General features: G+C 47.1%; 1 protein-coding gene across 2 annotated transcripts in view; it reads right to left on the bottom strand.

Annotated features, from left to right (window-relative positions):
• Positions 1-24,619, bottom strand: part of KIAA1549L (KIAA1549 like) — a 189,399-nt gene that overhangs the window by 39,182 nt on the left and 125,598 nt on the right. Inside the window, exons 9-13 of one of the 2 annotated variants that reach the window (XM_045578144.1) lie at positions 23,177-23,328; positions 18,250-18,421; positions 11,982-12,145; positions 5,437-5,627; positions 1,850-1,974 (exon numbers count right to left, since the gene is read on the bottom strand). In XM_045578144.1, the coding sequence (XP_045434100.1) occupies positions 1,850-1,974; positions 5,437-5,627; positions 11,982-12,145; positions 18,250-18,421; positions 23,177-23,328 (804 nt within the window). Of the gene's footprint in view, positions 1-1,849; positions 1,978-5,436; positions 5,628-11,981; positions 12,146-18,249; positions 18,422-23,176; positions 23,329-24,619 lie in introns of both variants that reach the window. The other variant, XM_045578143.1, reaches the window with a different exon arrangement.

The following is a 24,619-nucleotide window of genomic DNA, read 5'->3' as shown; positions in this document are numbered from 1 at the left end:
ACGGGTGTGTTGTCACATGCATAGTAAAAAGGTCTGAGAAAGACATGCCAAGTTATTCAAGGTCATTTGAGGACTAGAGTGGATAATGGGGGGCCTGGAGGAGAGAGGACTTGGACTTGACCTTATATATTTCCAGGAGGAATATAAAAGAAGGCAGGGCTGAAACTGGTTTGGCTCAGCGGTAGAGCATCGGTCTGTGGACTGAAAGGTCCCAGGTTCAATTCCGGTCAAGGGCATGTACCTGAGTTGGGGGCACATCCCCAGTAGGGGATGTGCAAGAGGCAGCTGGTCGATGTTTCTCTCGCACTGACGTTTCTAGCTCTCTATCTCTCTCCCTTCCTCTCTGTAAAAAACCAATAAAATATATTTTAACAAAATAAAAATAAAGGCAGGCAGGGAGGGAGGGTTGGAAGAGAGTAGAGAAGCAGGGAGAGTCCCTTGATTGGGTGGTGATGGCAGTCTCTGGACTTGGTTAAAATAACTTTCCCCTGTGTCTTCGCTGCCCATTGTCTCTGTGTTGCCTCCATCCCTCTCCCATTCTCTCTTAGCTCCTCGCTTTGAGAAGGAAGAAAAGAAAGTTGCTAGGTTCACGTCCCCCTTCACATGTCAGGGCTCAGGCCCTCTGTGAGCTGGCGTGGCCGAGCGCTGATGGGCAGGATTTCTGCCCCCAGGAGGACAGATGTCCCAGGAAAACCCCACGTGTCACGGCCTGGTTCCAGTGAGGGAAGCAGTCTCCGCGTTAGAGGGCAGGGAAGTTCAGGAGAAGAAGAAAAAATGTAAGGATCATATCAGCATGACATTTCAAACGAGTGCTTTATATGCTAGCTGGGCCTGGGGTCCATTGTAACTTTCTTTCTTTTCTGTCTCTCTTCTTCCTTTTGCCAAAAACAAAGAAATAAGTAAGCGACCTTTGAAAGCAAAAGAATGTTCTGGTACTCACTTCCAGAAAGAGCCCCTGAGCACACCTCATCCAGTTCCTCTAAAAAGGAAGCACAGCCAAGCAGACTGCCAGGTCACTGGGCTTTCCCCCTGGCGTTGCTGTAGGGCTCTGCCTGCACCCCTTGGACCTCCAAAAGGAATCTTCCTGGATCCGGGGGGCAGCATGGGGCACTTGAATCTGGTCTCCAGGAAGCCGGCATCACTCATGGAAGGACCGAGTTGGGAGGAGGACCAGGACAAAGGTGGGACTGGGAAGACAGGGAGGCTATGTATAGATGTGAGCTATGTAGAGATGGTGCCACAGCACAGCCCGGTGGCTCTGAGGCCTTCCCAACAAACCCAACACTGAACCTTTAGAAGGAGGGAGAAGCTATCTGTTTGAGAAACTCAACAGTTCAGCTTCCCTGGAAAATAAGGCAGGAGCCTAGGCTGATGTCTATGGTGATATTTATTTCTGTGCTGTTTCTCCTGGGAGAGGTGGGTTTGCAGCATCTGGACGCACCAGCCTAGAAGGAACCCCTGGAACATTCAGGGGAGCCGGGGAAAGAAAATGGGGGGAATCTCCAAGACAAGCAGCATTTCAGACACCTGCCACCCAAGAGGACCTGGGGCTAGAAACGTCGATTTACCCCAGAACAGAAAAATCTCTCAGCAAGCATCCGTTCATTCTACATTGGAGTTTTGTTTTTCTTTAAAGCCCTGCACAATTCTGTAAGAACAGGAGCCAGGATAATTCAGAGACGGGGGTAAGGTAGGAAACGGGCTTGAGGTCTTTGTAGGACAAAACAGAAAGAAGAAATGAGAGTGGCACGCTGGGGTGTGTGAGTGTGTGCAGGCCTGTGTGCACACATGTGTGTATCCGTGTGTGGGACAGGCTCAAGGGTGGTACTTGGCAGGGAAGGCTTCTCACCATTTCTCTTCCGTGCCTCCTCCTTTGTCGCTTTCTGCTGTGCGGTTACATTCTGGGGTGAGCGCCTCCCTGAGCTGAGCTTCCCTGATTCGTTGCTGATGACAGAGCCGTTCTCACTGGGTGACCTGCTGGAGGTAACCATAGCAACAAGGAGATGGTAAGTTTCGACGAGCACAGCCTTCTCTCAAGGTTATTTTATTTGCACAGTTTATGTCTGTAGCCTTTCGTTCTGGTTTTATCTACAAGAAAAGAAACGATGCGGAATACTTTAAAAAAAACACTCCTTCTGCAGCAGGGGTCACGTAGCTGGCTGTCCTGATGGGCGCTGGCCGGTGCTGAGCTCGGCAGAGAAGTTCAGTGAGCGCCGCCCTCGGTTCCCATCTCTTTTTCATTAACCCCCGGTGACTGTGGAAATGGTTTGAAGCATGTTCTCTTATTAAAACACAGCACTTCGGAGATGTTGCCGAGTGTTTGATTCACGTAGCATCTTCAGGGTTCACAGTTCTCTTTGGCTATTCTCTATAGAGAATATACCTTATACCTTAGCCACTAAAAACGAAGTCACTCCATCATTAAATTCTCCTCTCTCTCTCATTCACACACACAAACACACACACATTCTTAACTGTGCTAACTGCTAGCTACTTTCATCTGAAACTACCAATGTGAGCTATTTTCATTCATTAGGGAAATACACTGTGAGCGCCAACTGTATTGGGCATTGTGCCAGGTATACAGGGCACAGAGGGCAGGTATAGAGGGAGGTGGCCAATCAGCCCTGGAAGCCAGAGCTCCCCCTGCAGGTAGTGGCTTTCCCCACATGCCGGAGCACCTTCTCTTTTTTACTTATTTATTTTTTTTAAATTTAATTTTATTTTTATTGGTTTTAGAGAGAAAGGGAGAGAGAGAGAGAGAGAGAGAGAGAGATAGAATCGTCAACAATGGGAGAGAATCAATGATCGGCTACCTCTTGCACGTCCCACACTGGGGATCGAGCCTGCAACCTGGGCATGTCCCCTTGATGAGAATCAACCTAGGACCTTTCAGTCTGTAGGCCGACGCTCTATCCACTGAGTCAAACCAGCTAGGGCAGCACCTTCTCTTTACAGTATCTCCTGCGTTTAGACAAGGGGAGCCACAGGGCCTTCTCACCTTCCCCCACCCCTCCCGGGGCTAGACTCTGGCCTTCTGGGCCCAGTGGGAAAATGGGCTCCGGAGAGCCCCTGCTGAGTCCATGCTGAGCGAGTTCATGCTCCCTGCAGCCTTCGATCACGCCAGCCTGTAGGTGGGTTGAGCATAAAGCCTTCCCTCTGCCAGAGACCACCAGGGGGCAGGTATCCAGAGGCCTCACCCAACCCCTTGTTCATCTGTTGTCAGTTGTCCAGACTCAGAACCTAATGGCACGGACCCCTTCCATGGAAACTGACTGGGACAAAATGCGGCACTTTCTATGGATGCTTCTCTTCCTCCTCCTTCCTCCCTCCTCATCCTGTGGGAACTTGGCATTCTCAGTTCTGTACAACTCCACGTACTTCGGCACCCCAAAATTCATGAACACTGGAAGCGGCCACTCACAGCCATGGGCCAAGGTAGAGTCTGCCAAGAGTGGAATACATAGTACAAGTGGGATGTTCTTGTCCAAGTTCCACAGACGAGTCTAAGTTTGGGAAATGTTTATTCTATTCCTAATGCACACGAGCACGGCAAAGGCTCAGATCCGCCCTGTCATAAAGAGACTCATAGCATTTTTCTAATTCAGCACTTCCTAGTTTATCTAGCTATAGGTCTCTTTTACCATCACAACTTCTTAAACTCTGACTCACCCACTACCACTTCCTCCAAGGTTCACATCAGCCTCTTTGACCTTCTTGCTCTCCTTTAAGCAAATCAAGAAGTTCCTGCCTCTGGGATTTACATATACTGTTCCATCTGCTTAGAACCGTGGTCGGCACACTGCGGCTCGTGAGCCGCATGTGGCTCTTTGGCCCCTTGAGTGTGGCTCTTCCACAAAATACCTCAGCCTGGGAGAGTCTATTTTGAAGAAGGGGCATTAGAAGAAGTTTAAGTTTAAAAATTTTGGATCTCAAAAGAAAGTTAAGTTGTTGTACTGTTGATATTTGGCTCTGTTGCCAAACACTGGCTTAGAACGTTTTTCCTCTAGATAGCCTTGAGGAAGGCTATCATCATTTCCATCAGGTCTTTCTCAAATGTCACTCCATCAGAGACGCCGTCCCTGACTTCCTGCTAAAATAGCGTCACAGCCCCCTCTCCATCTCTCTCTGTCCTTTCCATGCTTCGGTTTTCTTCTCCACATTCACCACCACTAGACCTACTATATATCTCGTTCTCTGCTTATTGTCTATCTCTTCACTAGATTGTAAATCCCAAGAGAGCGGGAAATTTGCTTGGTTCACTGCATTATCCCCAATGCCTGCTGAATAGTAAACAATCAATAAATATCTGTGAGGTGAAGGGAAGGAAAGACAGAAGGAGGCAGGCAGGGTGTTGCTTTTCCAACCATTGTGGTCTCCAGGCAAGAGAGAAGGGGGTGAGCAATGGGAGTTTGTTAAGCCAGCCTTAGGGTTCATTACCTCTTTACAAGGCAATTGTGAAGTCTTTATAGTGAGTCTCCTGGCCTCAAGCCTAACGCTCCCATCTATCTTCCACATTACCACCCGAGTCATCTTTCAGGCTGGGCATTACTGTCGGCCTGAAGAGCTTCCCATGGCTTCCCATTGGCTAGAGCACCAAGGTCAAACTCCTGAGCCTGCAAATGAAAACCATCTACAATTTTAACCTGTCTTCTACTTTCATCTTCACTACATCCCAGCCCTCAGAACTCTAAACTCAAGGAAACTCACCATTAAGTGACTGTGGCTGTCCCTTATCCCTCCCGGCCCTTTTAGACTGGATGCCTTCATGTCTTTCCACCTATAGACACTCCACACACCCTGCAAAGCCCAGCTGAAACAGAACCTCCTCCACGCTGCTCTCCCTCATCAGAATTAAGCTCCTCCTCCTCTCTGTTCCACAGCACTTTGTTCAGACTCCAATGTGGGCGCCGGTGCACTATGCTTGGATTCACGCTGTCTATCTCTTCGTCTCTCCATCACAAGATTCGCGGGGTCAGGAATCAATCGTAAACCTCCCTGTAGTCCTCCCAATACATGTCAGTGGACTCTCTTCATAGTGAAGTCTCAATAAATGGCCTTGAACTAAAATCATAAACCACGGAGAAACTGCTAGATAAACCACAAAACTACGCATGCTGAATCCAAGGAACGGCTTTTGCTGTAAGTTGCAATGTGTAAGGGTGATATCCGTGCCAAATTAATTACAATAAATATATGAGCTAGAGCTCTGCTGTCATGGTTGATCTGCAATGCAAAACCTTACAAAGGCTGGCTCGGGAGAAGCAGGTATTATGATTCCCCTCATCCCTTCGGTCTCCTTTTCAAATATTCAACATGAACGTGAAGGGGAATGTTTAAAGAGAACAGTGGGATTCATTTGAGCGCTTTGGTTCCTCTCACCATCCATTATTCCTCTTGTTGACACGGAGTGGCCAGAGTTGGCCCCATGCCTACCTCTTTCTGGTTTCGGTGGACTTGGCCGTCTTGATGGTGCTTCCGTCCTGGGTGACGTCCCTTTCCTGCGAGGTGGGAGTATCTCGGACAGGGAGCGGGAGGACCACCGTCTCCTGGGTCACGGGGATGACCTCCTCGTCCGCCCCTTGCTGGCCCAGGTGCTGTTTGGCATAGTCAAAGCCTTGCACAGGCTGCAAAGAGGAAACAGGTCTGCAGTCACGTTTCTGATAAAGTGTGACTCTAACAGCGGCTTTAGGAGAAGTCGGGCGGGAAAGCGCATGTGTCAGGGTCCTACTTGGCTTTTCAACCAACTGGAGCTCACTCATCTCCATCATAATTTGTCTTTGCAAAAATCAGATTCTGGCTGGATTCCACCAAGCTTCGGACTCTCTATAGAAGACTTCCTCAGAAAAACGAATAGTGAAAACAAGATGCAAATAATGTGCATGAGAACAAACTTCATTTAAGCATTTTAGACTACTAATTTTAAGTCTCTGGAAACAACTAATTAGAAACTCTTAATTGATACGTTAACAGGTCCTGTCATCTCCTACCTAGGAATATTCCATCATCCCTTAACTCCTGTCCAATAAAAGGCGTGTGACTTGAAGTCACTTGACTGGCCAAGCAATTAGAACTCTGAGCATCAATTTTCTCATCTGAGAAATGAAGACCATCCTATCTGCTTCACCTCCACCATGCTTCAGTATTGACGGGGAATCACAGATCTGAAAACAGAGGGAGAGAAACATGCCACGCTGTGGCATTCACGGAACCACTATTGAATCCAGAGCACTCCCTTATGCAAGTTGGCTGTTCCATCATTTGCTTCAGAGACATTAGCAAGGCTTTTACTGCATCGTGTCTGAAAGCCCAAGTGACTAGGGCCGCTGTGAGCAAAACCCAGCAGACATCTATTAGTGTGGTAATAAAAAACCAAGAGGCCCCTTTAAACAATTCCTGGGAGTGTCGCCACCCTGTTCTACACTCCAAAGGAGCACAATACACATGTGAAGCAGGACAATGGGGTGGTTAGTAGCGATAGCTCCGAAATCAGACTGTCTGGGTTTAATTCCGACTCTGCCACCTATTAGCTGGGAGACCTTGGGTAAGTTACTGAGATTCCCCGCAGATCAATTTCCTCATTGGCAAAATGGAGAGAGTAACAGTGTAAGCAGGATAAAATGTGAGAGTGATATTTAACCATCCTCGAAGGGATGATGGATGGATTAAATAAGTACATTTAAGTCCAGCATTTAGCGAAGTGCCTGGCACATAGTAAGTGCGCAATCAATATTAGCCAATATTGGTTGCCTTGCTACTAAACCTTAGCCCAGATGGAATGGACATCCGTGATTCTCTTCACGAAAATGTGGAGATAAAACTCAATTCCCACCATTTGAGTTCTCACGGAACCGAATTTGATCAGAAGCTCTTCCTTCAGCATCTAATTTAGCTGAGAAATAAAGCAGGAAGGCTCCAGCTACATTTTAACATTCTAGGACTGTGGCCCAACTGGTCAAATCTTACAACCGAATCTCAGAACAGAATGGAGTTTTATTGTTAAATCCAGCAAAGCTTCCTCATTTTAAGTTGTCTATAAAACAGTTTTGCTACAGTCAGCTCCTCCACTTTCCAGGGAAACTCTCTCTGGCCAGTGTGCTCACTCCTCCCTCTTCTGTGAGACACTCACCCTCTGACCCCTGTAGCCTGCCCTTGACAAGCCACTGACATGCTATGCCAGGATCTGGGAATGTTCCTGAACTAGTGTTTGTCTATTCACTTCCCTCCCCGCCCGTGGAGCTACATGAGACGGAAGGGAGCTTTTGGAAGACTGAGAGTGTTCTTAGAAGCTCTTATGACCAACTGGTCACCAATTGCATTCAACTGAAATGTTCCTAGATGCTGACCTCTGCTCTCCAAGTCCGCTGTGTTACTAGCTCCTGCCTTGGTCTCACTGCTTCCATCCTGCTCCTTGGCAGGCCTGCCCTTAACAAGCCACCAAAGGTATCTCCCTTAAACCACGTCAGGTCATTAAAAATGATTCGGCCAAAGCTGGTGTGGCTCAGTGGTAGAGCGTCGGTCTGTGGACTGAAGGGTCCCAGGTTCGATTCCGGTCAGGGGCATGTACCTTGGTTGCGGGCATATCCCCGGTGGGGGGTGTGCAGGAGGCGGCTGGTCGATGTTACTCTCTCATCGACGTTTCTGGCTCTCTATCTCTCTCCCTTCCTCTCTGTAAAAGTCAATAAAATATATTTTTTAAAAAATGATTCGTGGCACCTAATCTCTACGACAAGGCATTCAAGGCCCTTCCCATTCTGGCTGATCTCACCTCCCTAGCCTCATCTCCTGCTGGCCCTTTTTCTGCAATACTCCCAGCCCTCCCCTCCCCCCTAATTATCTATCTATCTATATATATATATTAATTATTGATTAATTATTGATTTTCCACAGAGAGGAAGAGAGAGGGATAGAGAGCTAGAAACGTCGATGAGAGAGAAACATCGACCAGCTGCCTCCTGCACACCCCCTACTGGGGATGTGCCCGCAACCCATGTACATCCCTTGATAGGAATCGAACCTGGGATCTTTTAGTCCACAGACCGACGCTCTATTCACTGAGCCAAACCGGTTTCTGCCCCCCCTCCCCCAATTATCTTATTTGATTTTGTTCCAGCTATAGTTATTTAGCAGTGGCTTGTGCCAGGGATTGTGCTTGCTGCTGGAGATATAAAAGTGAATAATAACTGTCCTCCTACCCTCAAGAACTTCACAACAGCAGCTTCACTTGCTATTGCGGGTACAGAACCAAACACATGACATACACTAGCCACTTATCCCCACTACACTCAAAGAGGCAGGTATTCTTATGACTCCCCATTTTAAAGATGAAGAAACTGAGGTTCAGAGAGGTTAAGCAGCTACCCAGGCTCACATAGCTGGTTCTGTGGAGCCAGAGCCGAATACTTAACCACTGCTGATGGCTCTCCCACAGCCTCTCCTTTCCTCCCACAGCCTGCCATCTCGGTGGGACATCTCCTCCTATACTTGGCCTTGCTCCTGTGCTGAGACTCCCGGCATGTCAGTGAGTAGCTGGGAGTCTCCTCCAATGGCAGCCAAGACTTCCCAAGAACCGAGTGAGGAGGACAAGCTGTCTCTGGCCCTCTAACTCGACCCCCAGCTCTCTCTGGATTTGGCTCCTCACCCTTCACGTTGGGTGAAGTTCCCTCCTGGGTCTGGGCTGGTAACAGGTAAGCAGAAATAAAGACATTAAAGGATGACAAGCTTAAGAGGTGGTCTTAGTTATTAGGTTAATAACAGCCCCTGCATATGTTCAGTACTGAGAGCCTGCAAAACGCTGGCACCTTCCTCTGTCCTCACAGGATCCCATGAAGTAAGCAGGGCGAACACCACAGTCTTCATTTTACACGTAGGAAAACAAAAGCTTGAAGAGGTTCAGTAACTTGCTCAAGATCACACAGCTAATCGGTGAACGACTCCTAGTCCCTTACTTTTCTGACTGACAGGGGAGTGGTTCTTACAACCCCCAACAGAGAAACTGCCCGAGATGAATTGCCCATTAGATACAACTAGTGGTCCCCAACCCCTTCAATACATCATCTTGAAGTCTTTATAGTTTCTTCACTGAATTTTATAAAACTATCCCATCTCTAACAATTCCAAAAGTAGACACGTTACCCAGATATGTTAAGTAGAAAGCACTGTCATAATAAAAGCCAACTGGTACATCCTATTTATTATATACCAGGCACAGCTCAAAGTAATGTACATAACTCAATCCTCACAACAACCTACCATCCTCCTTCCGCAGATGGGGAAACGGAGGCACAAAGAGGTTAAGTCCAGGTCATACAGAGAGTATGTGAGAGCGAGGAAAGTTGGGCATCTTTGGGGGTGACTGACCTGACCTGAGCAGATGACCATGCCAACCAGTGCAGGCCCTCCAAGCTCCTGGATACAGCCCTGCCTAGTGCCTCCTAAGGTTGCCTGTCCCTCAGCATTCTACCTGCAAAAGCCCAGTTGACAACAATGGAAATGGGTCTGTCTCTGAAGAAGGGCACGGGCCTCCACACCTGGCCTCCGCTCCCAGGACAGCCACATCACCTCCTCTTAGCACAGAGTCTCTGCCAGGATCCCCCGCACCCTCTGGCACTGTGGCCTGCGTCCTAAAGACGCAGTGATGTCTAGGAGACTGGGAGCCCACCCTCCCAGTCTGTGGATTGGAGGCAAAGGCTAACTTTCTCACTGCACCTCATCCCTTGTCATGGAATGCACTCTGCTCACACACAGGTCATGGGAAGCAGTGCAGGTGGCTCTCCTCTTGCACACACTGCGGTGCTGCTGGGTCGCCGGGGCTGAAGAATGCAGTAAGAAAGAGTCACAACCCCTGGTCCACGGGATCGACCTTGACCAAAGGGCTTCAGCCATTCAAGGACATAGTCCAGCCTCATTATGGGAGAAAACAGCCAGCATCACCACACACAAGTGAATTCAATCATCTCGTGCAACAGAGAATTGCTTGACTTTCCACATCAGCACAGTGACCAGGTAGGAACATAGAGGGGCCCAATCTGTTCCCACTTCAGATGGCTTACAAGTCAAAAGGTCTGCTGAGGTCATGTGCCGGCCAACTCCTCTTGGCAAATTGATAACATTTTGGCTTCTCCTATAACACAAAGGCGGCATCTACGACCTCAGTGTGGCATGCTTTGTATCTCTGGGCTGGGCTGCAGTTACGTTCTGGTGATTACTGCTGTGTCTGAGAGGCTCGGGTTGTCAGTAAGCTCAGATGGAAATGAAGTACCCCTGCTTGGAACAGTTTCCTCTTTCATGGCTTGGATCATTACCAACATTGTGATGCATCTGGGAAGCAGCTTGCTTTGTGTCAACAGAATCAGAACAGCATTCTTCGGGGTTTGGCTCTTCGGTATCAGGGAGTCTACTCGGGCTGCAGCTTCTCAACGAGGGAAGTGGTTTAATAAATAATCAAATTCATTTGATTTCTCTGGCTGACGTGAGGGGTGATCACCCAGAAAGAATGAGGCATGTGTGACTCCCAGCAAGAATGAGCTCCAGGACATGCATTCCAGTGGATATGCAATTCCATCCACCGCCTCATTACTGTGAGCTCAGAGCTAGAAGGGGATTCTACCTGTCAAAGCTCAGGGTTCAGAGAAGTGTATAAAGTAAAAGAGCCCAAAGACTCAGACATGGGCCTCAGTCGTCCCTCTGCTGAGAGTTATGTGATTTTGGACAAGTCCCTCAGTTAAAAATAAATAAATAAATAAATAAATAAATAAATAAATAAATAAATAAATAAAATATTTATTTACTATTATTTTATATACTATCAATATTATTATAATAAATGATAATTTATTATTATTATTTTATAATATACATTTATTTCAGAGAGGAAGGGAGAGGGAGAGAGAAACAGGAACATCAATGATGAGAATCATTGATCAGTTGCCTCCTGCATGCTCCACCCTGAGGATCAAGCCTGCAACCCGGGCACATGCCCTGACTGGTTCATAGGCCTATGCTGAACCACTGAGCCACACTGGCTGGGCCCCCACAGTCTCTCTTTAGCGATAAGATAAAACCTTCCCTGACTACCACCTACCTCATAGGGTTGCTATGGTGAGCAAGCGAGGTGCCGGACCTAGAAGAGCCCCACAAGTTTTAGGACATTATTTAAATCGGGGATGAAGGCTATTAGGTTTCCTTCACAGAATTATCATGGAGGGAGCTATGTGACTGGAAAATTAGCCTTTGGAATATCCTCCATCCGCTTCCCTTCCAGTGAGCAGAGTGCCGGGGCAGGCCTGCGGAGGCTGGGAGAGTGGATGGGGCTCCAGCCAGGCTTCACTGGAGCCACTGGAGTTTGATAGCGGACTGGCCCAGGCTCTGCAGCTTGCCCATCACAGCAGCCTCTGAGGAGAAGCCGCTCTGGCCAATGGACGAAGGAACATTTTGGGGGGTTTAAGGTGCCCCCAAAGAGCTGTGTATTATGAGCCAAGAGACCTAATTCTACCCGTTCTGCTACTTACTAACTGTGCGATCTTGAAGGAGTCCCATCTTTGTAAAAAGGGGTGTCAGAGACGAGGTCTACCTAGATTTCTGTGCCTCCACTTCCTCCTCTGCAAAACAAGGGCCCTTCTGCCAGGGTTGCTGCAGGATTGAGCTGTTCTACGTAAAGCACTGATGGCGAAGACTGAGCAGGAGATACGCATTAGCTATCGTGTCCTGATTATAAAATGAAAGGGTGTGCAACGAAGTAACTCTACGTAACGACACTTAAAAATGGCCACAATGGTACATTTTGTTATGCACATTTCCCCATACATTTTTAAAACATGAAAACACGTAAATTAACGCATAAAGGGTCTTCTTCAAAAGCCGGGCTGGTTAGGATGTTTCTGAAGGCACTTCCATGTCTCCAAGGCCAGGAGAGGAAAGACAGGCGGAGCCGCCCTGCAGGCCGGGCTCCTGCCGCCCCCCGCCCCGTGTGCACCGCGTACCTTTGCTCTCTGGGGCAGGTTCATCACAGCGTCCGGCTTGAAGTCATTCTTGTTCTTCCGGCAGAGCACGGCCGTGATGATGATGATGATGACCGTGACCACGGCGATGGGCGCCAGCACCGCGGCGATGATCCACAGGTTGTTGGGCGGGTTCTTCACCACAGCTGCGGGGAGAGCCAGCGGGAAGCACGTGACAAGGAGCACTGGGAAGAGAGAGGCCACCGGAGAGAAGTCTCCCCCTAACCCCCAGTCCCAAGTCGTGGGATGGTTACGAGGATTTAAGATCAGGAAGACTCTTGCCTTGGGCAAGGGACTCAAGGTCTCTGAGTCTCAGTTTCCTCATCTGTAAAATGGGGCTATCACATTGAGAGGTGTCAGAAAGATGAGACACATGTGGTGCTTTGGTAGCTGCTCAATAAAATGCTGGTCTTCACTATGACTAGGAGGAGGAGGAAGATGGAGACATATCATTTTCCTCACCGGTGATGCCCATGAATCAAAAGAGAAGAGGAATACATCTGAGCATAAGAGTAGTGCTGGAATCAGGAGGCAAAGGCCACAGAGAGATGACTCTCAGTACTGTTGTGAACGCACCCTCTGAGTGAGCAATGATTAAAGTGTAACCAGTGGAAACCTCCCTTCCACCTTCCCAAATGGCTGGCTGGGGAAACTTGGAAATGCTTCCATCTAGTCAAAAGGATCCGGCTGGCTGGCTGGTGTGGCTCAGTGGTTGAGCATCAATCTATAAACCAGGAGGTCAGGGTTCGATTCCTGGTCAGGGCACATATCTGGGTTGCAGGAGGCAGTCGATCAATGATTCTCTCTGATCATTGATGTTTTTATCTCCTTCTCCCTTCCTCTCTCTGAAATATATATATATATATATATAAAAAATATTTTAAAGTTGGATGACAATCTAAATGAATCACCTTTACTGCTGTTGCAATTTGGCTTCATCCCATGCAGATTTTCATACAGGATAGAGTAATGGGCAGTTAAAAGGAGAAATACCCTCTTCTTAATAGTTCTAATCCATATTTTAAACAGACATACTGCCAATCTGCTTTCTATATGAATTTCTTGGCAATCTAGTTGGCATGAATTGACCCTCCTGATCCTGCTGAGGACCAGACTCTGGAATATAAAGACCCGGCTGATAAGTGCCCCTGGTGAGGCCCACCCAGGGAGCCAGCCCGCCTGTCTCTCTGACTGTAACCACCCCCTAACTTCAACTGGTGTCGTGTTGGCCAAGATCTCTTACCAGCCAGCCCTTAGCTCTGAAGTGCTGTTAGCACAAAAGAACTTCTTTCCCCCAGTTTCTGTCAATCGGTGATTAATCACATTATTAACTTCTGAAAACAGCTCATTAGATAATGTGCTTCTGTTGACATTAAACATTTCATTGCTGCCGCTTTTAGTAATTTGACATTTATAGTTTTATGCCTTGAACATTTGTTAAAGCTTAGACCCACTGTTAAAAACACCAACAGGCCTCTTTTTGGGCTGTGCTATTCTATCCCGATAAAGAAAAGTGCATTAGAGTATGATGCGCCAAATATACATCTAATTTTTTTCATTAGCAGGAATGAAATATTGACATGTGTTCAGCTTTTACTCAGCCTTATGGTTTTGGTGGATATGTTCCTTCCCAAAGCAGTCTGTAAAATCCTCTCACCTCTATTTAAACGAGGAGAGAATTGATTTATCTTATGTACATTAATAAATTGATTTAACAATCAAAGAGACGGTAAAGTGAGGTCAACTGAAGTCTCCCAAACACAATATATTCATTGGCATAATGATCTAGAACTACAAAGTCATGCACAGAGGTGAAAAGAAACAAATGGTTGTTTAACTTGCAAGAACTGCAGTAGAGAAGGACAGGAAAAGGAGACAACATGCTGAGCCTCTGCTGTGCGTTAGGCACTGTGCTAGGACCTTGACCTGGGGCTGTTCTTACCCCCAACTTGCAGGTGAGCAAACTGAGTCCTAAGGGGTTAGGTGCTTTTATGAAAAATCATTTCCCTGCAGAAACCGGTTTGGCTCAGTGGATAGAGCGTCAGCCTGCGGACTGAAGGGTCCCGGGTTCAATTCCGGTCAAGGGCATGTACCTTGGTTGCAGGCACATCCCCAGTAGGGGGTGTGCAAGAGGCAGTTGGTCGATGTTTCTCTCTCATCGTTTCTAACTCTCTATCCCTCTCAATTCCTCTCTATGTAAAATCAATAATATATATGAAATTATCCATAAATGGGTGTTGTTTAAAAAAAAAGAAAAAGAAAAATCATTTTCCTGAGATACACAGGTGAAGTCACTTCTGAGTTCACACACACACACACACACACACACACACACACGTATTTGTCAGAAAGAATGAAGTCCAAGAGTCCACATAATCTCAACTAAAAATAAATTATTCTTACACGGAACAAGTGTTGAAAGGAGAAGAAATCTATTCAAAAATGTCTCCTGCTCATTTTTTGTGGCTGTGAAAGCTCATGCTGGTGTGAGTGGATGAGGAGGAGGGCCTAGCTCAGGGCCCACCAGCTGTGAGTGCTCTGTCCATGTTGCTCTCCTGCCCAAACCACCCCACGGCCGTCATTCTGCTCGGGGTGTGGCCCACAAGGCTCTTGTTCACATTGCGGGCTGATTTCAAAACCATGAGGAGAAAACTGGACTTAGAACATCTCTGTTCCTCTCTTCTCACTGGCCTCAGCTTCTTCCTCATCCAATCCGGGCACGGAGGCATTCCCCAGGGTCTGCCCTCTAGGTGTTCTCTCCCCATGCACTCGGCTTGTCTCTGGGATTCTAACTCTCTCCTCTATCTGTGACATTCTCAAATCTAGTGTTACCTTTAACCTCTCTCCTGCGATCCAGGCTTGAATTCCAACTTTCTTAACTTCAGCCGTCAATATCCCATCAATACCCTCTCAATATTTTATCAGCACCTCCTCGATACCCCCGAAGCACCCCTTAACATCTCATTACTTTAAACTCAACGTGGCCCAGACAGAATAAATTACCTTTCCCTTCTAAAAATGCGTTCCTCCTCCAATCCCTTTTCTACTTTCATTAACAGCTCCCTGTTCCATGAAGTATATTGGTTCTTAACCTTCAAATCTCCTTTCCATCTTCATGCCCTCTCTCCATTAGTCCTTCTATTTTATGGATAAATGAGACATTCAGCTACCACTGAGTAAGTGCTTAGTAGGATTGTACTAAGCCCTTTCCATGTAATAATTCTCTCATTTAGTCCTCTGAGTAGCTCTACTAGGTCTGTTTTCTATGTTATCCCTTTACAGAGAAGGAAAATGGAGGTCAGGGAGGATCATTCATTGGTCTCTGACTCTATGGCGACAAAGTAGAAGAGCAGCGGGAGGGGTGAATCCAGGTCTGTCTTCCTAAAAAGGCTCTGCTCGCAACTGCTCTGCATTGGTGTCTTCCAACTGTGTGCCTCCCTCAGGGCCTGGCACAGCATTTAGCAAAGGCTGGGTTTTTTTTTGTTGTTGTTGTTTTTTTTTGCCATTACAAGAACAGTGCTAGACAGCGTGGGGGCTGGATCTCCAAAGATAAAGGAGATGTTGCAGCTGCTTTTAAAGAGAGAGAGAGAGAGCAACAACAACTTGTTTGCTCAATGGGATGAGAGCAATGGAAGCCCCTAGAACTAGGAAAGATTGGGGGGAGGGGGCTCTGCTTCATGGGCCGAGCAAAGCTTTAGAGGAATCAGGAGAGTGAGGGATGGATGCTCCTGTGTGGTTGAAGCATTAGGCAGGAAGGAGAGAAAAGTAGGCGGAAACCAGGTTGGGAAGGGAGCTGGACACTGGTGCAATGCCTGCTGTGAAGGGCTTGGGAGACCGCTGTTTCAGAGTCTGGATTTTTAATGGAGTAGGTGTAAGATCACAACCTGTGTTTTCCAAAGTATAGATAGTGACTCTAATTGCAGTGTGGACGGTGCATTCACGACAAAGCGACTGAGGCTGAGTTTGTGGGAAACACCTGCTAAGTCCGAGAGGACATAGCTATGAAAGGAGAAAAGGAGAGAGAAGTGTGAGTTACTGCAGAAGGGAACTGAGAGGACCACGTGGGGAGACAAAGAAGCAAGACTGAGGGACAGCAACATGGGAGCCAGGTTAGCAGGGTCGGGAGCCTGGCTCTCGGAGTCGAAACACACCTCTGGGCACCCCCCTAGATGGCTCCTGGACTCTCACTTCCAAAAGGTTTCACGCATCTTCTACTCGGATACGATCTCTCTCCCACCTGTGCTTTCACACCTCCCACGGCTCCTCTTCAACCGCGTCAGCCAAGTCCCCTTCGCCTCCACCCTCCCCCTGACACTCCCTTCATCTCTGCTCTCCATAAAGCCAGTTCTTGTTTTTCTGCCCCTTCCCAAGGCCTTCATCAGCAATGAGGAGGCCACAGCACTGAGAGGTCAAAGTAGAGGATGGACGAGGACAGGAGAAGCGATGCAGAAGAGACAAGACAGATAAAAATTTGTCAATACCCTCATCCTCTCCCCCCGCCCCCCCAGTATCTTGTGTCCATTGGTTATGCTTATATGCATGCATGCAACAGGGGATAGGGGAGGCTGGGGGAAGGTCAATGGGGGGAGAAAAAAGGATATGTGTACTACTATGTGTAATACTTTAAACAATTAAATAAAAATAAAAATAAAAAATCTCCAGTAAATGAACCACATTATGTATAGTCTCCTTCCCCGGCCCACCAAGGCCGGACTCTCTGAAGCAGTACGTGTCTCCAAGGCCATCAACTCCTCCCCAGGTGTCTGCACTCCAGGCTGTTTGAACGCCTTGCTTTGCAAGCACACCTGGTGCTTTTCACTTCCATTCTTTCTCTCACGCTGCTCCCTCTTTCTGGAAAACACACCCTTCCTCTCTCTCTGCGGAAACCTCAGCGAAGGATCGTTAAGAACACACGTTTGCAGTCAGACAGATTCATATCTTGGCGACCTCGGTACTAGTTCTGCAGCACTGACCACGTTAGTTAACGTTTCTGAGCCTCGGTTTCCTCATCGGTAACTTGCAGCTGAATAAAGTTGTCCCAATGAGAGGGAAAAGTGGGAACGTCTACATAAAGCACATGTGTCAAACACAAGGCCCTCGGGCCAAATCCGTCCCGCCAGGCCTTGCAATGTCATCACTGCACTCCGCTGCGTTCCCATCACAATGACAGTTTATGACTGTTCAGTAAACCATTCGGCCCGCGATTTAGGCTGGATTTTAGATTTTGGCCCCTTCTCTGATTGAGTTCGACACCCCTAATATAAAGCAATGAAAACAGCAGCTGCCCCTTAGACGGTCTGGCTCAGTGGATAGAGCGTAGGCCTGAAGACCAAAGGGCCCCGGGGTTCTGTTCCGGTCAAGGGCACGTGCCTGGGTTGTGGGCTCAATCTCTAGTAGGGGGCCTGCAGGGAGCAGCTGATTAATGATTTTCTCTCATCATTGATGTTTCTATCTCTCTCTCCCTCTCCCTTCCTCTCTGAAATCAATAAAAATATATTTTAAAAGAAAATAGCAGCTGCCACAGGGGAAGGTATTCAAAGAGGCAGCTATTATTTTTAATTTCCCTTCTCTGTTCACTCTTTTCAGAAGTCCCTTCAGAGCAAACCTCCCTGGGTTGACCCCAGCATCATACTGCCCCCTTGTATAAGGTGACCAGACATCCCACTTTTGGTTGGACAGTCCCGATTTTTAACAATTTGTCCCGCGTCCTGTGGTGTTTTAAAATTTAAAACGCAGTGGGACACGGGACAAATTATTAAAAATCGAGACTGTCCTGCCAAAAACAGGACGTCTGGTCACCTTACCCTTGTAGTGCTTTCCTGCAGTCCACACCTTCATATCCTGCATCAGCTCCCTCTCTGCTCCTTGAAGGCAGAGCCCATTTCTGTGTCTTCCAGAACCAACGCAGCTCCTGTAGGACTCTACAGATAGGTACTTAGTGAATCAGATTATCTTCAATTCCCCAGCAGACGACTCCGATCCCAGCTCTGGTGATTTCCCCGGCTATTCCCCGAGGAGGAAGAGTGGGTACATTTGGGTGTAGCAATATCATTACTCTCTTTCCAATACGGAAAACATGTCCCTTACCCAAAACCTACTGCTTCAACCACAGCTGACTGATTTAAACACCTTCTATACAGAAATGTTTCTCTCTGGGCCCGTTCGCAGGAGCTTAGGGAATCCCTTTCATTCGCAGGAAACATTTAACGGCGCTAAAAATAACAAATGGAAGGAAAGACTATCCCCTTACGGTCAGCTTGCAGGAGGACAACGTGATGCAAGGTCAAGGCCATCCTTTGGGAGTCAATGGTGCTCAGGATCTTGGCGGCCGCGGTCCCCAGCAAAGGCTTTCCATTGTACAGGGTGTAGTAAGTCAGCTCCGCGGGGTCCTTGGGTCCCGGCACACGCTGCATCTTCACCATCTTTTGGGAAAAAAGAGGCCATGCTTATAGGGCATCCTGCACAGACACTACAATCCCTCGGGTGATCAGCAGGCTCTCTCCGGACTGCTGGAGCCTTCCGAGGCCGAGTGGACCCCCCGTGTGCATTTGAGACACCAACCTTAACGTGCCTCCCTGTCACCAAACCCGCAAGAAGCCCCGCTGTAGCTGGCAGGGGAGGCGGGGAGCAGGAAATATGAACATCTGGGCAGCACAGTTTGAGGCTGCAGAAGCAAACGCTGAAATGGAGATGTCTCCCAGGCTCCAGAGAGCACTGGCCTCATTTGAAAATAGGCCTGTGCATTGATTTAGGGCATGTCAGGTTATCTCTCAAGCAAGATTTCTAATTCCTGCAAAATTACACTACATTAGCACAGCGTTAGTAATATTATTATACTTAAAATCCTTCTTTCTTGAAATACTGATTTTTATTGCATGTAATACTATTATACTTAAAATCGTTTTTCTTGAAATATTAATGTGGATTGCATTATTAGAGTTAAAATCGTTTTTCTTAAAAAAATAAATAAGAGTTAGGGGGGAAAACAACCACAAAACAAAGACAAAAACATAAATTCCTGCAATTGCCAGAGAGGGGTGGGGAATGAACTTCTATGCCTGCAATTCAAAAGATCAATGATAAAAATAGTAGCTGGAGACTCAAAGTTCTTTTTCTAAAATAACCTTTGTTGCTTTTTTCCCACTGTACAAGTTATGCATATTCACTATAGAAAATCTGAAAACACAGAAAAGAATCCAGAAATAAAACAAAATTAAAACAACCTATACTTCCTCCATCACAAGCTAATGACTATTTTCATTTTGGAGTATTTGCTTCTATTCTTTGTTTTCTCCCACACAAATCTTTTATTTATTATTTTACAAAATTATTTATAGCACTCTCTCTATAGTATAACATATTGCTGTTTTTACTTGTCTCTTTAAATGACCTTAAATATAACAAAAGCATAAATGTCAATTCCTACATTCTAACTCAGACCTCATAAATTTATTTAGCAAATCCTTTCTTGCTAAACAATTAAATTGTTACTCATTTTCCAGCACTGTGATTAACAACTGGAAATCATTACAAATACATAAAACATACATTTTAATACTGACATAATGTTCTACTGTATGTGTGCCTCATACACGTAACTAACCTTCATTTTTGAACACTTCGGTTGCTACCAAATTTTCACTATTACAATGAACAACTAACAGACATTATGGTACAGTATAGTGTCTTTCCAAAGTATATATACCAATTATGAGTTTTATAGGATATTGAAAGATATTACAAAAATGTTTACAACAGCACTGTTAAGAGCAAAAAAACTAAAAAGTCAAAATTTACTAATAGTAGAATGGATATTCTACTATTCTAGTATAGGATAGTCACATAATGAAATGTTATAGAGCAATATGAATGAATTCTGGCTATTTGTATCAATTTGGCTGAATACAAAAGTCTGACATTGAGCAAAAACAAAACAAAATAAAAACTCATCCAAAACAAAAATCAAATCACAGAATATAAAATTCAAAAACAGGCAAAATCAAATGACGTACTGTCTGGGGAAACACATGATTGGTGAAATATGTACAGAAAGTACAGGTACAGTCAATTCTGATATAATGAAAGGAAATGAGTACAGTAAAAGACGACACATAAAAAGCTCCACCAGTAAGCTAAGAACAAAGTTCTCATCCTTTTGGTCATGGGTTCTTTATATTCGTGGTCTTTAAACTCTGCATATTTTTATACCCCTTGGTATATATGCTATATATAACAATTAGAAATAGATATCACTACAACCCAATAACAATGGGTTTAAAAAACTCTGGACAATTCACAAAGCAAGATAGACAATGAGTATATTTAAAAAATGCTCAGTGGGGACCCACTGCTCTCACCCTTTGTCTCCGTGTTTACCTCTACCTTCAAAATGAGTCCCTATGAGTAAGTTTGTGACCATCTAAAACAGTGGTTCTCAACCTTCCTAATGCCATGACCCTTTAATACAGTTCCTCATGTTGTGGTGACCCCCAACCATAAAATTATTTTCGTTGCTACTTTATGACTGTGATTTTGCTACTATTAATGAATCATAATGTAAATATCTGTGTTTTCTGATGGTCTTAGGCTCTATAGCAGCGGTTCTCAATCCGTGGGTCAAGACCCCTTTCACAGGGGTCGCTTAAGACCATCGGGTCACCTAAAACCATCGGGTCACCTAAGACCATCATGACCCATAGGTTGAGAACCACTAGCAGGGCCGCCTAAGACCATCGGAAAACACAGATATTTACATTAGGATTCGTAACAGTAGCAAAATTAGTTATGAAGTAGCAACGAAATATACTGATAGAGAAATATCTTTAAATTCTAGACCTCTAAATCTCCATATTCATGAACGTGGCCCATCTTTTAAAATAATCAGATCCCAAAAGGAAGGCCTCTCTGTGTGGAAGGATGGTGTCAGATACGTAGAGTGAATTTTACTTGGGAAACGTGGGCACGTTATTCCTGTCCCTCATGGGAGAGGTGGGGAGAGTGTCAGTACAACCAGTGAGAAGGTGGATGAGCTTTCAGATATCTAATAACTTCACTGCATTCCAGTTTCTTAGCAAATCCTTCTTTGCAAGATTTCTCCAAGGGTAATGCTAGAAGGGGCTCTACAGCCCCTGCAAATGAGGGATCTGCAGAAATCAATCCCCACTTGCTTCGCTCAGACTTTTCGGGCGAATAGAGTGGCCAAGCACACTCAGAAGGGAGAGAAGCACGTCTCACTGGGATCCCTTTCAACACAGAAAATGCTATTAGGTTGTTAGCTTTCCTAATCACACCAAGACTGTAAGGTGTGACTAGGAAATAATTTGCCTCCCGCTTCAGCGGAGGCAAGTCCCACGTCACTGTCCTCGGAGCAACTTCCTTTCTGCTGTTCGGAGAAGTGTGAATTACAGGGCTCATGGAACCCGCAGAGGGGAAATCACCAGCCGGGCGAGCGAAATCAACCGTCTCGCTTTACCTCGAACCAGGCTGTCACAGGCCACAAAACTTTTAGAAGCAAAGCCACAACCAATAGGACAAGAGACCGAAGTCACCCACTGTGAACGCCAGGCCTGGATTGGCCCTCGGGGGCACAGCTGACTCCACAGGAGAGGGACTCTTTGTACGTACAGACTGCCTGGGGCATGACCTGCAGGCAGATTGTGGTCATACTGCAACTTCCTTTCAAACGCTTCCTCCTCGCTTCCTGACAGACAGTGCAATGCCATACATGTATGTTTGGGTTAACTTACTTCCTTGCTTCCTGGCAAACAGTGCTGATGCCATGCATGTACGTTTGGGTTAACTTACACCCACCGATTGGTGAACTGCCAATCAGGAGTTCACACCCCAGGGCTGTGGGCTAGATTCCAATGGGGAATTCCACCCGGGAGGCAGCTACTGAGGGTTCCCTTTTGTAATGTGTTACTTTGCTCACAAATGTCAGAAATGGGTTCTCCTTGGGTGAAATGAGGGCTATGCAAGGCAAGAGAATTGGCTAGAATACACTAGAGAGTCTCACTCTCGCTTGAACCAGGTAAGGAATCTAAAGGCTTAGAGTCTCTATTTTGGGAATGGCCACTGTCTGCTCCTAGGGTCCCGAGAAATAGACTCAGAAGAGTTGAGTGTTTATAGTTTATTTGAGAGCTGAGCTAAAAGGAACTGGCAAGAAGGTGAATAGGTGATATGGCGGGGGGAGGGGGGGGAGGGAAGAGGGGGGGAGGGGCTAAAAAGGGTGTTATTAAGCCAGTTGCCACAGTGGGTAATGAACGCTTAATTCTGTGGGAAAGCTCTGGAAGTGATGGAAAAGATACATTTCAGAATTCTCCTAGCTAGGAGACCAGGAAGCTGAGGTATTTATACCCCAGCCCAAAGGTTAATTAATTCCCAGGCACTTCCAGCCCCGTGGTGTGGGCTACGTGGGTTCCTGCATCTCAAGAGCAATCTATAATAATAAAAGCGTAATATGCTAATTAGGCCAGAGGTCCTTCAGACGAAGGCAGGGCTGCAAGGGAAGCCAGTCTGGGTGCCAGAGAAAAGCCGGTGCCTGCAGCTGGGGGAAGGAAGGCCTACTCTTGCACGAATTTCGTGCACTGAGCCTCTAGTCCTTCGGTAAAGGTTCAGAGGTGGCTGCTGGCACTGATAGAAATGGAAAAGGGATCTGGGCAGAGCACCAACAGCATCTGCTACGGCTCCTTAGCCTAAATCCCTGTGTGGCCATGTGTCCGTTATAATCCTGGGAGGCTCTGCTTGTCCAAATTGACTAAATAAGGAAAACAGAACCGGCACCTGGAATGCCCATGGGTGCACCTGCCCTTCACAGCGGTGGTGGTGAGAGGGCCTGGGAGTCCCGAGAGCTGGGACTTCATCCAGCCCCCGGAGCAGGCTGCTGAGTAGCCTGTGCCTGCTTCCTTACAACTTTCTGTGGGAGAAACATCCGCGTGCCTGCCGACAGTTCCGAAACCTCCTTTCCTTATCCTCTAGTAGTGAGAGCAGCTAACTCTCACCCGTCATTTTGATGTCATGACCCCTGACCTCACACCCTAAGAGCAGCGTTGATTAAATGGCTCAGTCGGTCTGCAGTGCCCCTGCTCCTCTGCACGTAGCATGATGACTTAGACTCAGGCAGCACATCCCCTCTCCCCCAGGTACTAGAGGACCCCAGAGGCTTCGCGAACACCCACCTGCACGGTGTAGCTTCCCAGGGTGGTGGCCCGTTTAAACCGCCGGCCTTGCTGCTGGGACATCATGAACAGCTGGGCCAGGCGCTGCTCCATGACCCGGGCGAAGCTCTGGTTGTGCAGACCCACCAGCGAATTGTCCACGCCCTGCAGCACTGCGGGGAGGGGCAGAAGGCAGAGGGGTTACTCAGCGGACAGGCCCCCTGCTGACTCAGAACCACAACCGCCTCCATCGCTGCCCCAGCCACAAGGCACCCCATGTGAGGGCTTGGCCATCTTGACCTCACTTTGCTCTCAACCACAGCCCCAGGAGGTGGGAATCGCTATCCACGTGTTATAGATGCTGGAAGGTTAAGTGACTTGTCCAGGTCACAGCTAGTGACTAGAAAAGTGAGCGTCCAAACCCAAACAAAGCCCGGACTCTCTCCTCCGTGGGCTGAGACGCGTCTAACGCTGCTGAAGTAAATCCAAAACTTATTGAAGATTACGTGTTGTTAGAGTCCATAAGGGAACCCGGCCTAGATACAGGTCTGGCTAGCTGGATTTTCTGCTGGTTCCCACTCAGAAAAGCTCAGGCTCCAGGCTACCCTTATTTTATTTTTCCTCCTCAACAGCTTTGCTGAGGAAGCTAAGCTCCGTCCTGCAAATCGGGCCATTACAACCTGGCATACCGCCCTTTTCCATGTTCTCATCTCTCCCTCCTCTTGGCCACTTTGAGAGCCACCCCAAAGCTGCCCCGGGCCCCTTGGGTACTCTTCCATCTGAGGGCAGGACAGTGGGACAGCAAGAGCGAGCTCTTGCCAGTGTGAAACTTTCAGCAAGCAGCTGGCCCTGTCTGCGTCCGAGTCCTCCTCTGTAGAAAGGGCAGAAGTCCACATCACAGCAACTATATTCCTAAAGAGATCTACGGCTGAAATGAGACCAGGTGTATAAGGGAGCTTAGCACAGTGCCCAGTGCATGGAAGGCACACGAAACTCCTCTTTCCATTGTCCTCCACGCTGAGCTTCATCTACTCCATGGCACCTGCAATCAACAGGTAAGGCATGGAATTCCAGGCCATGGCTGGTGCTGGGGGAAGGCTTTTGATGAACACCAGGGTGAGGACTGCAGTGGTCACTGACTGTGGGAGTGACTGATGGTCTTTTGCTGTCAGCTCCCCAAATCTAGGCTTTCCTCCAAGTCCCTTGAGAAGAACACTTCATCCCAAACACACAAACACTGCCTTCACACACAGCCATCCTTGAAATAAAAAAATGCTAAAAACAATCCTCATCTTAAAGAAACCAAAACGTACGTGGGTTGGGGAGTTTGTCCTACCATGGTCCAGCTAAAGACCGTTAATGTCAGCCATCTACTGGGATACAGACACAGCTTGGTTATAAAGAATGTGCCGTTATGATCGCATTCTGCTCAGGGCCAGAGCAAGCAACGGGCACTGAGCTACA

This window comes from Pipistrellus kuhlii, unplaced genomic scaffold, assembly GCF_014108245.1.
Source record: "Pipistrellus kuhlii isolate mPipKuh1 unplaced genomic scaffold, mPipKuh1.p scaffold_m20_p_9, whole genome shotgun sequence".
In the NCBI taxonomy this organism is placed as follows: Eukaryota; Metazoa; Chordata; class Mammalia; order Chiroptera; family Vespertilionidae; genus Pipistrellus; species Pipistrellus kuhlii.
This window is presented reverse-complemented; position numbering and strand designations above follow the sequence as displayed.